This window comes from Thalia democratica, chromosome 9 (assembly GCF_965202585.1).
Source record: "Thalia democratica chromosome 9, ktThaDemo2.hap1.1, whole genome shotgun sequence".
In the NCBI taxonomy this organism is placed as follows: Eukaryota; Metazoa; Chordata; class Thaliacea; order Salpida; family Salpidae; genus Thalia; species Thalia democratica.
This window is the reverse complement of record NC_139173.1, coordinates 17,894,753-17,912,813: the sequence shown is the minus strand read 5'-3', so window position 1 is coordinate 17,912,813 and position 18,061 is coordinate 17,894,753. Positions and strand designations below refer to the sequence as shown.

The following is an 18,061-nucleotide window of genomic DNA, read 5'->3' as shown; positions in this document are numbered from 1 at the left end:
AACATTAAATAAAATTTTACTCGTCGATTGCGTTATTAACTTGTATCATGAACCATTACTAATCTGTTAAAAAAAGCCTTATTTCAATTTCTTAAACTTGATTCGGCTCAGCTAGCTAACTGACTTTCGCAAGGTATTTGTTTTCCAATCAATTTTTCCTCAACGCGCTGGAATTCGAGCCATTTGCGAAGAATGGAGCTCCATGAAGGTATCAACCGAAACCAGTAACCAGAGCACACAGCAAATTCTAGCGTTGTCGCTGCCGAGATGACAGGGAGGCTCAGCAGACAGCGATCGACTTCAACTGGCGCCCCGGGCACTCTTTATAGGCAAGATCGCGTGCAAGGGACTTTAACTTTTGCTAAACCGCTGAAAACCAGTATCAACGCACTTCGCCGGTGTGAAGTTGGAACTTTCAAACGGTTTTTGTGAAGCTTTGTCCCGAAGTGTGTGTTTGGTTTGTGAAGTTCGTTACACACATTCGCTATTTTTCTTGTTTGATTGTACTGTTATAGGCGTTAAAATTAACTGACAATATAACGTCTAAGCTCTTCTTCACAATGTTATAAATACGATGTATTTTAGACTTTATGATAGCTAATTCAAATTTGGTAAAAAAAAAACAGTATTATGATCGTTTTTAAATAGTGTAATAAACCTTATAAAATTAAAACTAATACTAAACAGACAAAGAGCTATCGATAAATATTGAATAAAAAAGAATAATAATAATTCATTAAAAAAATTTTATGTTTATGATAAGAACAATTGTAAAAAAAATTCTTTGTTTATGCAATTGCTTATAAAACATAAATTAATTAAAAACAACCTTACAATTATAGCAACAAAAATGTCATAAAAATAAAAAAAAGTAAAGTGTGTGTCTCGCCCAATATTTCACTGTATCATTGTTGGGCTGGGTCGCTTCCGCTCCTTTCCTCCCCTCTACTTTCCCCCTCTCACATGTGCCCGCCGCTCATCTCACTTTCTTATCGTCACTCTGCACCGGATGTTGCGACATAGACCGACCGGATATTAGCTGAAATGTAAAATAGCTAAACAGTGATTGCCACACTTTGCTTTTACAGCTTCGCTGTTTTGCCTTGTTAAAAAAAATGTATAACTGGTTAATAGTTATTGTAAAAAGTGACACTACGTAGGACTATTTTAAATGCTGTTTTTTGATAGCCTTTTTTTTCTTTTAAAGCTGCTTTTTAGTTTTAAATTCGTTAAAATTAAATTATACTTAACTTTTTGTTAAATCTTCCGTTCGGTTTATAAAGCTTTAAAACTTTATCAGAAAAATAAAATCGTTTAAAAAAAAAAAAGGTTAAATATATTATTATATACATAAACTTAAATCTTTTATAGATCTTGTATAAAGATATGCATTCGTACTCAAACAAACTTCTTTATTTTATTAAAAGTTTTTAAAGTACAATATTCCAATGAAATTTTAACTAAAATAATTTAATCATATAAGTTATTTATTAAGATGAATTTATATAAAAAATTGCAACTTACTAAATAAAAATTAAAAACTGTCAAAAATCACCATAATACTTAATGTTTAAAGATTTGTTGTTTATCAAGCGTGGCTCAAGGGTTTAAGGTTGATTAACAAAACACACAAACTAAATAGAAAGAAACTTAAAAATAAACAAAATATTTTTGATTACAATAAAATAAGATAAGTGTATTGATTGTTAAACTGTAGTTGTTGTTTTTTTTTTTTGTTTTTTGGTAAAGCTAAGATAAACAGATAAAACTTGATATTTCATTTAATTAAAAAATGTTTCAATCTTTGAGCTATAAAAAATCAATTTCAAGAATCTAATTAAGATAAGTTAAAATGATTACTAAAAATACCAACTGCGGAAAAACAACTTTCATAAAGACCATTAGTGTTTAGTTTTGAACAATAATGTGTTAGCTTTTTTAAGTAAATTTATAAAAATAAAATTTTTATTAAAATATATTTCTTAACTTAGTAACTTTAATAACTCTATAACTTATCTTTTTTTTTAAGAATTATGGTAGACAATTATAAATGGTAATTAATTTAACAAAAAATTAGTAAATTTTTAATTAGATAATAAAAGTTGAAAAAAAATGCTGAATAACTTTTAGAAGTAGATCAGGAAAACTAAACAATTTAAAGGCAATTTTTGGTTTTTAGGTTTTTTCTTATATCGTTATAACTTATATTTACTATTAAACTTGTATTTAAGTTTAGATTCACCAGTTTAAGCACAGTTAAGTAGATTTAAACTATACTGTATTATTAGTTTTAACTTATAAAGATTAATTATTTGTGTTTTTAACAGTTCAAAATAGTTATGTTAACAATATTGTAAGTATCGAATCTAGAATCTAAAAAATTAGTGCTGATACTTTATAAACACATATATTGTTAAAATTTTCTTTTTATCAAAAAAATTACAACGCTATTTATTACTTTTTTATATGTTTGACAAGTATTTACTTATTTGATTTATTTTACGTGTGTATACTAATTAAGTAAAACAAAAACCTAATTAATTAAGTAAACTATTGTCAAATAAACTACAACTTTTTTTATCAAATTAAACAAAAAACATATGAGAAAATTTAGGTCTTTAAAACTTGGTTCATTAAATACAAAAATTCAGAGTTTGGAAAGTTTAAGCTAATAATCTATTCAGTACAAAAATAAAACTCTGAAAAGGTTGCAACAAAAATATCAACTATAATATACCTTTAATAAAATTGATACAACTAACACGATTTTTTAACTGGAAGGTGAAGGTTATACTTCGAAACGAAACCATTTAAAACTAATGAAAACTATAAAAACTTCTGTTTCCAGTTAACCAGCTTTAAACAAAACGTTATAATTACTACAGAAAAAAAAGATTAAAAGTATGTTAAAATCTGGTGTAATGTCTGAAATAGTTTAAGTTTCAATGTTTTTGAATTACTTCATTCTGTATTATTATTATTTATGTTTTCATAAGCATTAAGTCTAAATAGCAAAACTTTTTTAACAACTGGTAGTAATTATTTTCTTAAAGTTTATTAATGAGTCATAAAGTCATAACTTTAGCTTTACAAAAACAGATAAAAGACTTTGATTAAATATCTCACTATGTGCATCTCAAAAGTAAAGCATACTTCATTGTTTGTTTACTGGTTAAATATTAAACATCCGGTCATATAGAGTTGATAGGTATTGTTTTGACGTAATAGTATACACTATTGAATTTTTTAATGCCTTAATGACTGAAAAGGTGAGATATTTTTCATAGTTGTTTGCTTACAGCTAGTTTTTAAATTCAATATCACTCTAAAACTTCAATTATGAAAGTAAATAAAAGACTAAGTAGTTATAAAAACATATAAATTTATAGTTTATACATTTGATATACTTTTAAATTGCAGAAAACAGTTTGTTAAAAAGATACTTAGAGGAAGTTTCTTTATTAATAAAACACAAAACTATAATACTACTTATAAATTTAGTAGTCTGAAATTTTATTGTATTGTTTAAGTAGTCGTTTTAGATAGTGTTATTTGTTTATATAAAATATACAATTTTTAAGCTTAAAATATTAAATCATAAAAACTACTGGAGTAAACTAAATACTGCTTTCACTAAAAAAATATAAAACCTAAATGACTTTACTTAGTTTTGATCATAACCATGTAAGCATATAACTTATTTAAGCTTGAGGTTTTTTTTTTAATTGTATAAAAAAATAAAAAAGTTATACATATAGGTTTTTAACACCTGTTAAAACTCTTATCAATAATTTCCACTTAAAAAGTTCTAGCTCAAGTCTTAAACACAGTTTTTTTGAGGTATAAAATCCCTAAATCAAATAAACAAGTGTTTATTCATATATTTAAACTTATGATGCTTTGTCCAGATAAATGTTTTCTATTTATAGTACAACTATACTTATAAAAATCAGCATATGAATATACTTTCATGATTTTATAAGCTGATAACTAAATTATTTTTAAAAACCCTGTGACAAAATATGTTTATATTAGCATCTGTCAATATATTATACGTTTTTATCTTTTTACTGTTTTTTTTTTAAAGCTTTGACAGTTGTTTTTTATTTGAATATTCATTTTACTTTATTTATTAACTGTTTCTTACAAAATACTTCGTTAGAATTAAATAAGTACGATTTTTTTGCTTTAAATTTTCTATAATAATTTTTCTTTATGTTGTAATTTTATTATAAAACTAAAACTTCAAAAAATATCATAAAACTATAACTTTTATATAAATCAAGTTTTCTGTATTTAATTTCTAACTTTATAAAAAAAATAGGTATAAGTTTATAATAAGCGAGTAAAAACAGAAGCGTTTAAAACCTTTTACAAAGTAAAAAGACGAAAACAAAAGTTTTATTTTCAATCATGCTGCTTTTTATAAAAAGAAGAGCGAATTAAAATGAGCAAAATAAAGATTAGAACGGAAAAGGAAACAACAGCTTGAAGGAAGGAAGTTAAACCGCACAATTGGCTAAAAAATAATTTAGATAAGTTCGAAAGAAATTCAAAAGACCGAGAAATTTCCTGTGTGTCATTCATAAAAACTGAACTGTACAACAAGCGTGGTAAATACACACACACACACACTTTTTTCAGTAATTGCGCAAACATGCAAAATAGAAATGCGAATAAAGAGCACAAGAGTAAAATTTTAATTAAAAACCCAACGATAAAGTCGAACATACACACACGAAAGCCTTCTGCGACAATGCCTTTTAATACCGAGATGCGAGCGGCACGGCACAAATGTGGAAGCCAGCCTTTTCATAAATGTAGCTGTTTATTTACTCGCGAGCCGTATATTTATGCGGTCACTAACCCGCGCGCTTACCAAGGAAGTTATCAATCTGAATTGGGCCTCTCGTCGCGCATGGCTGCGCCCATTTCCGCTGTGTGCCAACGACGAAAGGAAGCGGACGGGAAGTTATAAGACAAACACACTGCGAGCGCGCCCGTGTTCGCTGCTCCGTTTCTTTTATTACGTGGCCGCACAGCGACTCCCCCTCAAACGTCTTCTCTGACATCCTGCTTCGCTGAGAGGCGATTTCACCTGCCCGGCGTTCTCTTCGCCTTCTCTCCTTCAACAGCTCGCGTCTCCCCGTGTCACTCGGCCACCTCCGGCATCGAGCGCCCGCCTCTCTCTTGCCTTTTGCTGTGACGTGCCGCTTTAATCGATCGCTCCTCGCCCAGTCTCTTTTGTTGTTCGCAACAATGAGAGTGTGGCACACAACGAGAGAGAGCAAAGGCTGTAAAGAGAAAAATGAAAAACATAAAGGAAAAAGCAGCTTCGTTCACAACCGAACGCTGGCTATTGGCTCGAGTTATACAGCGCAGAGCTGCGCACAGAATACAACTTGTTTCAAGTTTTTTTTTATTACTATGCTTTATTTGATTGTAACTGGTCATTTTTTCACAGAGAAGTAAACTTAATTATTACAATAAGCACAGCTTCTAGTTTTTGTACTTATTGTTAGTTTTTTTTTTTGTCAATTAAAGTGTTTGGTTGTTAAAAGTTTTGTTTAGTGAAGTGATCGATAGTTGTGTATCAACTTATTTTTAAGAAGTGTATTTAGTTTGAGTACTCATTCAAAAACTTAAAGTATTTATCAATTGTTAATTATGAGTTTTAGTTTTCTTTTTTTAAACTTTAACATACGGATATCTCTTTTTATATAATTTGTAAACTTAAGCACTCCTTCATTTATAATTTAATGCCCTTAGGCGTTCATTTAAAAAAATTTAAACACTGAGATTTTTGTTTTCTTAGTTGCTTTTAACTACTAAGCTTGTCAACGTTACTTTTTCAAAAGATCAGACTTTGCTTTATTTTTTATTACTTACTTTCCTACAAAAATATTCTAAAAGTTTAAGTGAGTAAACAAATTATCATAAGCAAGGCTAAAAAGTTTAGTTTTATCGCTTAGCTTTAAGATAAATATATATATTTTTTTAGTTCTTATAAATAGAGTATGAGTTTTATTAGTAAAAAGAAAATTAGTTATTTTTTTTATTTTAATATCACTTCATTATTTTTGTCGCTTCTTTAAACTTTTATTCAGCGTTTAAAACGACAAAAGCAAATTTATACAGCTGCTCAGCTCAAAAAACAGTTCATTGAGAAAATTGCCAGCCCATTCATAAAGTGTATATAGCTGCGCGCAATAGAGAGCTGCTACAGCGCCATCGCATAAGCTAAATATGACTTTATAGGCTGGAATGTCGCCCAAGTCGTAATTCAACATCAAGTCATTTCCTGTTATTATTTCGCAAGTGAAAGCTTTAAAGAAAAGAGCTCAGTTGTGTTTGAAAGCTGAAGGCTTGTAAATAGAAAGGGAGAAAGCGAACTTCAATGTGTTTTTAATCATATTGTTCTTTTCATATCCACCGAGCTGATGTTTGCTTATGTATACAACTCGGGCTTTTTCAGAAACTTCTAAAAACTTTCAGACAGTTTAAATTTTAAGTTTTTAGCGTTTATTCAGGCATAAACAAGTCAGCGAAAACAAAACTTAAACTTTAAAACTTTCTTATTTTCATCCGAACAATAATTGTGTTTTTATTTTTCTAAATGTAACAAGTATTAAAAATGTAATCAAGGAAGGTAGAAAATTTGGTTATTGTGCGGTTATTCATATACTTCATACCCTAAAGGCATTTTCTTATTATTTAATATAAAGCAAATGCTGGTTTCCGCTGAGATATTACCTTTATCTAAAAAAACTGTCCCACTTTTTATTTTTTATTTTCTAAACTTAAAACTGTATTAAAAATTAAATGTATGGCAACTTTGCAATATTTTCAGCGAAAATAAAACAATCTACAATGTTCTCTCTAAATTAAGAAGGCCACTCGACAGCACGCAACAAAACATAATAAGTAGGTCGCAAAAAAACTTTGAGTAGCAGCGGCAGTGGCGGCAGTGAAAAGCGGGCAGAGAACCTAAACATCCGTTATGACGTCATATTGAAAGAGCAGAAAGGTCGAATTACTAATCAGCTTGTAAAAACCGTTTTGGCAAGCATAATAACACAGCATAGAAAAAAAAAGCAGAGAATTGTTAGCAGCTTTGTAGCAGCGCATATCGGCAGTTGTTGGCTTTTGAAAGGGTGTCGTGCGTTGAATGACTTCCTATTTCTTAAGTCGCCAACTAATTAGATATATTACTTTGTGAATCTACTTTACTATTATGCTTTGTAATTAAAAGTTTTTAATTTAACTTTTTTTTTGTTTAACAGCTTATACTATGCTTCTAATAATTTTCTAATGCATTTCTAATAGATTATTTTTAGCACATGAAATATTTCTAATTATTTTATCAAGTATTTTAATTAGATGTATCTTCGTTATATAAAAATAATATTTACAATCAAAACAAAGCTAGGAAAGTAGATATAACAAAAGCTTTAACTTTGTAAATATTTTAATTGAATAATTTTATAAAAAACTAAAATATTAACTAATCAATTCAATCAAATAAATTTTAATTTTCAGAAAGATAAAAAACTGTAAAATTTAACTGCTTGAATGAAGAACTGAAAAAATATTGACTGCCTTGCTTTCAAACAACAATGGAATCGTTCAGCTCTTCATCTGGTAACCCCAGCCCGCAGCCTTCTCCGGAAAACCTACGCAAGCAAAAGCAGACTCCCTTTCTGAGCAAGCTGGTAGAAAAAAAGAAGAGCAGGACGCTCGAAACGGAAGAGAACGATTACACGGAGAATCCGATGGTAGTCGGGCAAAAGGGGAAGTTTGTGTCGGACGGCAACGACATGATGAGGCGGGCCCTGCTTCTCACAAACTCGCTGCCTGACCGTTTGCAATTCGCAATCAAACAAAACCAAGCCTCGTCTCAATCGGAAAAGAGCCGGTCGAGCGTGGAAATGCTCACTCCGCCGCCCGTACCCCCGAGGCCACTGCCGTGCAACAGAATTCCTTCCGGGTTCGAGCTGCGGAGCAGTCGGTGGCACGAAAGGGAGCTGCCTCTGAGAAGCCAAAGCCGTTCGCAGAACGTTTCGAGAGTACCACCTCCCAGGCCGCCCAAAAGTGCCAGCGTGATCGCGTTGATGATGACTAATCCGCATCACGTCAACACAAACAATTCAGTACCTAACCGACCTTCGCATTCTTTGCTGCGGGACCGCAGAGGCGATGTTATTGAAGTTCCTCAATCCTGTCGCCTGATAAGAAGCTGTCCAAAGGAAAAAGCGACTTGCGCGATAACGATGCAGCCTTCTAACATTTCGGCGAAAGCGGCCGAAACCGAAAGGTTATTGCCTGTCCGTGTCAACATGAACCCTAACGACGAAATAGCAGAACAAAAACGGAGAAACAAAATCGTAGCTGAAAACTGTGAGCTGCTAGTTCGAAACGTCCCGCAGAACGACTCGGTCGAGGAAAAACCGTGTCCGCATTGCGGAAAAAACATAAACGAAGTTCCGTTTCAGAGCGGCAAGGACGAAAAGAAGAAGCCCGTGCTAAGGCAAGACGCCGACGTGGAGCGAGCGGAGAGCCTGCCGAGGTGCGACTGTTCCTGCGGCAGCTCGGTGGAAATGGTGACGTGCATGTGGTGCGTCAAGTCCTGCTTCTACCACTGCGCCGACGACGTTGAGCGGGAAGAGAACTTGTGGGCGGACAAGCCGTGCGCCTGCCACGGCCTGCACTGCCAGCGCCGGTGGTTCTACATGGTCTTCATGTTCTTCGTCTTCCCGCTGATCATCCTGTACCCGCTGTTCAGACTCGTCTCGGACTCCTGCTGCCGGCCCGAGCAAAGGAATGAGAGCCGAAAGGAGGACCGCCGCCGCCAGCAAAGGAACAATTCGAACAATTACACACCTGCACCGACGTTTTCGTGACGCTCGTGTGTTTGTTTTTCAATTTCAAAACAAAACGTTGTTTTCCATTTTATTTATTGAGATATCGCATCCACACATTAGCGATTAAGTACTTTTTGTTTTTTGTTAGCTAATTTTGTCTGTTCATCTTCCAAGTGTTTTAAATTGCCGCTGTAACGCCGCGTTCAACTTTCACCGCTATCTCGTCGCCCCAAAAGCCGTTTTTGTTTAATTTTCAGTGTTTTACAAGTTTCACACAAGGCACCACTGAACAGTGATTGCTCAGCTGATCGACTTTAATTTCTTTTTGTTTTTATTTAAAAGATAACTTGCACACTTTTTGCTTGTCGCCCAAGAAACGACGCCTGTTTCGTTGACGTCAGTGACGACGGGCGGAAACTTTAATTAACTTTTTTTCTTTTCCTTTTTATCAGTCACTTCAATCACCTCATACTGGCTTTTGTTTCTTTGTTTTCTAAGTTAATTTTTTAAATTTTACTTTAACACAGCTATTATCATTTTTAAATTGTATTCGCTCTTTTGTTAGTTTTTTCCAGGCATTAGCATCAAAAAACTAAGTTTCATAAGTTTTTCACGAAAATTTTAACTACATGCTGATTTTATTTTTAAAAATAAAGTTTGAATGAGTATTAACGCTTAAAAAAAGTTTTTTTTTGAAATAAAAATTTTAAAATGTTTGTTACACGAAGTATACCTGCTAGCTCTATTGTATTTTTCAAATTTTATCATGCCCTAGAAAACTTAATAAACAACAAACTAAATAAACTTGTGATACTGTATATTTATAAAATATATTTTACTTATTGTTCATAGTTGGATGTCTTGAGTAAGTATAAAATTAAGCTGATAAGCTCGGTGATCTGATTTTCAAAATAGCCTGAAGCTGATAAAAGCTTGAAATGAACAAAAACAACTTGTATATAAAAGAAGCATGACTCTAAATTTTTTCTTTAAATCTAAAACTATATAGAATTAATATCTATAAAAAGTACTAACTTTTAACCCTTTAAGTTCTGTTTAAAACTTAATGAAGTTTAAAAAATTAAATCTTTGCTTAATTTAGATAAAAAACAGCGACGATTTCATTTAAACTATATATACATTAGAGTTTAATAAGTATTTATTTGCAGAAATGTAATACGTAAACTGTTTAAAGTAAAAATTGATTATAGATATGTTTATATTAAAACTTAGTTAAAAGCAAAAGTCTTTAGTTTAGAAAATTTATAGTATTTTATATTAGTGGTTAAACTTACTTTTAGTCTACTTTTGAGTATAGAATACTTTACTATATTATATATTATACTTGACTATTTTGTAAACGACACTTTACTTTAAAACATACTACTTTTTTTATTATGCATATTACTTATCATTAATATGCATTATATGAATAGTTAAAACATGCGTAAAATACTGTTTTCAAAAACAAAATTTAACGTTTAAAATTCAGAACAAATACTTCAAAGTATTAAAAATATCTCGATTATAACAAAATAACAATTTTGTAGAAAACTAAAAGTTTATTTTTAATAGTTGATCAGTTTAAAAAGTTATAACAATACTTATTATAGGGTATTAAAATTTGGTCCAAACAAAACATAAACAAATAAGTGCTACTAATTATATATTTAGTCAATCGAGACTCGTAGTTTTTATTTTATTTAAGCAAAATAATTCCTTTACAATTGAAAATTTAAAAATTTTTGATGTAAATATGTACAATCATTATTATTCCAGAGTTTCAGCAAGTTTATTAAGCAAAGTTAAGCTTAATTTATTTTTGTTCTTAAAACACGGAACATCTAAAACACAGAAAATCTAAAACAATTAGAACTTTAAAGTACTTACTATGAAAAATATGGTATTTAAAGAGCATTTTACTTTATTTTAAAGCTAAACAGTTAATACCAAAAGTATTACCAAAGCATTTATAAGTTCTAAATTCGAGTCAACAAATATTTAGTATGTTTTTTTTTAACTTGTTAAATACTTGAACGGAACATAAATGCAATTTAAAAAAGCTTTGGTAGTGAGTTTCAAAAGATGTTTAAATTTAGAACTTTTATTTACTTTCTTGGACTATTACCTTCGTTTTTATTTAATTTTTGCATAAAACTATTTTTAATTTCCCATCTAACGATGTTTCTTTTAAACTACCCTTTACTGGTAATTTTTACTAAATATAAGAGTTGTGTGTATAAATTGGAATACAACAACATTTACATCTTGTATTTTTTGACAATTATTATTTTGATTTATCTTAAAAACAATGTCAGTTTCGATGATCAATGTTTATAAAATAGTTAGATTGAAAATATTGAATTTACGATGAGGTTTGAATAAATTTAAACCAACATGTCTATAAGTACCAAGTAAATTTTTACAGCAAAAAGTACACAAGAACTTAAACTTCCAGCAAAATTATGTACCCTATATCATTTTACTAACTAAAAGCTAGACTCAAAATGTTAATGATATGTAGTTATTTTTAATGTGGTTTATATTTTTGAAGTTTTATCCTATTTTGTACTATACACAATATTTTGAGAAGCTAAAGACTAATTGCAGTCTAAAATTCTTTAGTTTAAACTGTAAATATTATTAGATAAAACTTACAAAGGTTACAATTGTAACTCATTTTATACATACAACTTAGATACAATTTTATACATGACATAACTTCAACTAAACTTTCCGAAACTCTTATATATGATACATATATACTTTTTGTGGAGACTTATAAGAACTAAAATTTAATTTGACTTTTGCTTTTTATTACAGCATTAAAAAAGACCGCATTCAAAGTTATTTTTAGTTTTTGAAATTATATTAAGCTTTTTGTACACTGTGACAAAAGTTATTTAAATCATTTAAATTTGTGCTGATTCTAAATTATTCGTTTTACTTACCTGAAATAAAAGTGATAACATTTTAAGTATGAAATATATAAAATATTTATTAAAAAATATTTTTTTTATATCTTATTTTCTTATAACTTAATCTTATTATAAGTTATCTTTTAGAAGTCTCAAAGTTACAATTAAGCAGTATAGTGTTGTAAAAAGTTAAATAACATATTAGATTAAAGAATACTAAAACCAATAATAAATATAGATTGATAATACTTTTACTGCGATTGAAACTTTTTTCTAATCAAGTTTGCACAAACCTAAAACTTTATCAAAACACGTGCATAATAAAGTTATAAAGATAAACAATGGATGTAAAAAATTTACGGTGTCAGTCAAAAGCGTAGTTTAACTAGCGTAAGTTGGTAGCTTTAAGAATATGTTAATTTATAAACTTTACATACTGTTGCAAACTTTATTTTAGTAAACTTTATTTAACTGTTTTGTAGTTAAAGTACTTGTTTAAATCTTCATTTAACTATATATAAATAGTTTGTAAAGTTAAAACTAAAATGCTTAATTGCACAACAACTTTAATGAAAACTATGAATATAAAAAATAAATAAATAGAACATTTATAAGTTATGTAAAAAATAAATTAGTTTTCACTATAGTTATATAGAATAGTTTTATACAAGAAACCTACCTTAGCATTTGCATTACTTATATATTATATACTGTATAAGTTTTTTTTTTATAAAGTTTTATTTTAAATTTATAGAAGGCTATTGCAAATGATTGCTAGTTTTTACTAACATTTTTTCAGCAGTTTATGCTGGTCTAAAATAAGCGTATTTAAATCTTGTTTATATGTTATATATATCTAATAAATATAGCTTATATTTAATTAAAGAATAAGTTTAATACTTCTGTATGTTATTGAAGTCGTTGATTGCGTTAATTACAATATGAGTATTTAAACGAAATATTTTTTGTAGTGTCTTAATTATTTAAAGTAGAAGAAGTTATAGTATAAATTCATATTTTATTAATAAAAGCAAAAACAATTGTGTTCTTATTTTGATTAAGTAGTGTTTCTAAATAAAATTTGCACTTAAAATAACGTTGTTATAATTTTCTAGCTTTCTTTCAATAAAGTAAGTTTTAAAAAAATTCTATGTAATACTAAAACGAAACAAAACAAGTTTTATTATATTTTTAAACTATAGAAATATTAATTTTAAGTAATTTTTTTTTTACTTTTTATTTTTTTTTTACTTATAATTTACTACTTGTATATCTAACCCTAAAAAAAAGATTTTAAAAACTTAAGTTTTTTCAGTAACTTTTTTAATATTTTAGTTACATTCATGAACTTTTTTTTTCAATATGAATTTAATTGTTTGTATCAGTTTCAAACGTTAACATTTAAAAACAAAAAACATTTTCTAAATGAAAAACATTTTTTTAGTTTCATAGTTTAAGCATTTAAATAAAACTTTTAAAAACATTTCAATAACTTTAGTTTCCAAGAAGAGACTATTTTTGTATGATATAAGTGTTTCCAATTATACTCACAAATCTACTTTTACCTTAAATTCAATAAAAATAATTAAATTGAAAACTAAAGAAAAACTTGCTATAGTCAAAAATAGATTATAAAAATACTGAAAAATTTTTGATGATCAGTAAAAAAATCTAAATAAAACACGTTTACAATAAAAGATACGTTTAGTTTTTCAGAACTACTTCAATCTTACGGAAAATACGGATTTCTTTAACTTTATATTCAAGAAAGGATCAAGACGTAAATTAAAAAGTTGTAATAAACTCAGTTTTAAAGCTGATGCTTACATCGCATACGCTTATGGCAAAACTTAAATTCAGTTTTTAAAAGCTGCGGAATTTAAAATCCCAATTGCTTTGCTCCCAGCTCAAACTTTGGATGGCTGCCGCTTCGGACGGCCTCTCGCATTCTTCGCCTTCCCCTCTCTTCCTTTGCTCCGTTCGTTTTCGGCGCACCGGAACTGCGCGGTCAATTTGCGGTGGCAATTTGGATCAGGCTACAGGAAGCAAAGTTGGCTTGAGTTCGCACTAACCCCCGCACTCTTGAGCGCCATTCCATGCTACGTCATTCCACAATTTGGCATCTCGTTTCTTTTCTTTCACGATTTATTTTCTATTTCGCCGCCCAACGACTTCCAGCCGTCGCACTTTTTTTATTCGACTTTCGGTTTTTACACTCTTCTTTTTTTTTTTTTGTTGCTTAATAGATTAGCCGCTTATTTCGCTTGAATGTGATATCGCGTTTCTTATTGAATTAATGAGTTTGAATGACATAAAAGTTTTCAGATGCAAGTACAAGTAAAGGTTTATAGTTTGTAACGTATTTTTTTTTGTAAAATATATGTACATATGGCAATAAAGTTTTCATCACTAATTTTTACAATAATTTACTTTAGTATTATATGTTTTGGTTTTAAGTCTTTTTTTTTAGATTAAGTTTTGCTCTTTGACCGAAACTTAGTTAGTAAAGTAAATTCGTGAAAGAATAAATTGATAATATTTTTTAGTATATAAACCTTTTTTAGCAAATACTTAAGCTTATCTAAGTCAAACTTTTACTTTAAGAAAAACTTTTTTTATTTTGTCTTATTGTTTATAAGAACGTTACATGATTCAGTAAGTTACAACAAAGATAAAAAACTTTAACTAATAAATTCAAATTAAAGTAGTTTCATAAGTGTTATTAACTACTTCTAATTTAAACAACTGTAGTAAAAAGTAGCAAAAAAGTTGTTATTTAAACTAACATACTACAATTATTTTGTTTATCGAACAAAATATAGTTAAGAAAAATATAAAACAACTAAAACAATGGTGTAAACTTTAAAGAGTATTCAAAGATCAAATCTTAATAAAGATTTTAAGAAATATTGCTTCTTACATTCGTAAAAAAAAACATAAAAATATCAACTATTTAGCTTATTAAAAGGTTACTAAAACAGGAAATAAGTTACTTTCATTTATTTTAAATAAAAGTTTATTCATTATTAGCTTATAACTAATGTAATAATAATAAATAGAATTTAGTTATAAAAAATAAATTATCAGTAAGAAATTAATTAGAAATAAGTTTTTGAAAAGCTACTAAAAAGTTTTGACTTACATATTTTAACTATAAATAAGCAATACAATTATAGCTTGATATTACAGGTTTATTGAACAAAAACAAAAAATTGCTCAAAAGTTTTTGGTTCAAGGACCTGGATACGCAAAAAAACCTCTCGGTCATCGAGTTGCATACCCAACTTAATCAAAATTATAATGAGCTAAAAAAAAAAAAATTACTGTCAAAATTTAAACTCTAAAACGAAAAACTCTATGAAAAATTGAACTATTAAATTTTACAACATTAAATATTTAAAAAAAAATATCCAAAAAAAAAAATTATATAATAGTATTTAAAATTATACACACATAAAGTATATATTGAACTCTACATTAAAAGGTAAAGTTTCAATCTGATAGTTCATGATACATTAGTTAAGTAATTTTTGAATGTTTTACTATTAGGTTATGTTTAAAAAACAGTTGTGTAAAGGTATGAATTTAAGTTTAGTAAACTTTTACAAAAAGTTCAACAACGATTTGAATACTATAAACGAGTAGCTAGTACTATATGTATCAAGTATGGGTAGGTGTCAAATTTGCACGAGCGGACAAAATTGCACGAAGACACTTTTGCAAGAGTGGAATTTTTAGCTCGAGAAGAAAATTTTGCACAGAGAAACTTTTGCACGAAGGGTCATTTATGCACGAGTGACAGTTTTGCACAGGCTGATTTTTTTTTAGTTTAAATTATATATTTATTTTATTTTTACTATCACTGTTACCCCTAACCCTTACCCTCGTTCGGTAAATTATTTTTTGTTAATTAATTTTTAAATTTTTATTAGTTATTATTAATTTTTTTGTCTCTGTTACCCCTAACGCATACCCTCGGTCGGTAGCTATATTTTTTATAATTATTTCTATTCTTTAAATTTTTTATTTTTACTATCACTGTTACCCATAGCCCTTACCCTCAATCGGTAGCTTTTTTTGTTTTTTTATTAATTTACCTTTTAGCTTCTTTTTTTTCTGTTTTTTTTTTTACTTTTGTGCAAAATTTTCCTTCGTTCAAAATTGATTCTTTAAGCAAAATTTTCTTCGTGCAGTTTTGTCCCCTCGTGCAGACTTTTTTTCGTGCAAAAGTGTCTTAGTGAAAAATTGACCCTTTGTGCAAACTTTCGTTTGTGCAATTTTGACTTGTTCCCATCAAGTATAGATAAATGATAAGTTACTTTAAAGCTACAAAATTAGCACATTTGAAAAATTTTTGCGACCTTATATACTAACTAAACTTAGATCATCATTGACATGTCTTTATTAATATTTACAACTTAGTTTGCTAAAGTAAACCTTAGTAAAGTTATTTTTCAACTTTTTATAATGCAAACTTATTTTGTGTCAATAAATTTGAATACGTATAGCACTTTGTAATATTGCTAAAAGATTTTTTTTATTAAGTTTTTTAAAGTTTAGTTAAAACTTAGGAAATAAATTTTGGCATAACTATACTTAAAAAAACTAGGTAACTAGATCAAAAAATATTTTCATTAAGAACGATTTCTAATATTTCATAATAGTTAGAAAAATTATTGTGTAAAAGTTATACTAGTTTATCATTTTACTACAAACTAGTGGAAATATGTTTTTCTTAAGATTAAATAAGAAAAGTTAACATAGACGGTTTTAATTTTGCAAAAATTTAATTGAATTTTGTTTTGGATGCTTAAACTATTACAAACACAAGTCTTACTTTTGTATTATAAATAAATTTTGCATCCAGGAAAGCATATAAAAGGCCAGTACTAGTTTCCATTGTACGACTTTTTTTTTTGTTATGTCAGATAACAGCTTCATCCTTATTTGGAATCATCTTGCGGCAATAAACAACTACAAAACAGAATCTATGTAAAAACAGCTTAAAACTTAGTATTATATTTTTCTTAAATATTTCTCATTTAAATAAATAAGACTATTATATAGCAAAAAATCAGAATGGTTACAAACTTCTCTAAAAGTCTCTTCACAATTAATATATCAGAAATATAGTTTTGTTCTTAAGAAGAAACATTGGCTTATAGCTTTGTTATTTAACCTCAAATTTGTTTTCAAATTTTTAAAGGCAAAATGTCATCTTATGTTTATAAGCAGATATCTTATTTCCTCTGCAGACTAAAAAATATATTTTTTAAATTTAAAAATTTACAGCATAACTTGATCAAATACCATACTTTAAAAGTAATCTTTTTTATTAAAAATACAGTTTCACGGGTAACTTACGTATATATACATATATATAATTAAAAAGCAATTTTTCTTAAATTAATAAACTAGTTATGTCTTATCAGAATGATAAAATAAATCAAATAACTCGAAAATTTTATTTAGATTTTTCTTATGTAAAAAAAATCAAAAATAAAAGGCAATAAACTTAATAAAAATAATTTTCATGTTGTATTAAATGGCACAACAAATTGTGGTTTTTATTTTTATAAATAAATATTTTGTCTTAAAAATAGTTAAAAGAGAAGTTTTATGTACTAAACAGTAAAACGTTTTTAACAAACTAGTTAACACTTTTGTATAGTAAAAGAAAAGTTTGTAGTACAAATATTAGTCATAAAAATAGTTTATAAAGTTCAACTTTTATTTATTTCTTTCGTTTTTTCGTGTTCATAAATAAATACTGTAAAATCGCAATAATTATAAAAATATTTTTATAAGTCAATGTACAAATGCTTAATATGAAATAAATATATGTCAGGTTAAGTAAAAGTAAATACTTTTGCACTTTAACAGTATATGTTAGTTACATTTAAATAGTTTCCGAGCTTAAACAATTAAAAAAAAGTCATTAGAGTTATAAACAAAATAACTTGCCATTTATCTTTAAGTATAACTCTGCTTGTTTTTGAGATTAGCTAGTAACTAAAGTGTAAAAGACAATTTTTTATTTTTGCAGTAGTCACACATAATTCTTTTTCATTTTTAAAATCTATAATTTTATTTACAAATATAAAACTGTATTAAATTTGATGCAAACATATACTTAAATGTTTGCCTCATATACCTAAATTAAAAAATATTAATTAATAGTATAAACTTTTATTTCATTTTAATATTTACTTATATTATTTTTATTAAAATTTATGACTAAATTTGAAATTAAAAATGTCAAAGATTAGTTTTAGCAAATAA

The 18,061-nt window shown here is 28.0% G+C and overlaps 1 protein-coding gene across 1 annotated transcript; it reads left to right on the top strand.

Moving 5' to 3' along the window:
- The first annotated feature begins 7,543 nt into the window (after positions 1 to 7,543).
- LOC145843948 (uncharacterized) lies at positions 7,544 to 9,651 on the top strand. Its single transcript, XM_082951233.1, has one exon. The coding sequence runs from the start codon at positions 7,617 to 7,619 to the stop codon at positions 8,898 to 8,900; it is 1,284 nt and encodes a 427-aa protein (XP_082807359.1). The 5' UTR covers positions 7,544 to 7,616; the 3' UTR covers positions 8,901 to 9,651.
- The last annotated feature ends 8,410 nt before the right edge of the window (positions 9,652 to 18,061 follow it).

Coding starts and splice junctions, on each gene's coding strand:
- LOC145843948 (XM_082951233.1), top strand. CDS start 7,617: ATGGAATCGTTCAGCTCTTCATCTGGTAACCCCAGCCCGCAGCCTTCT.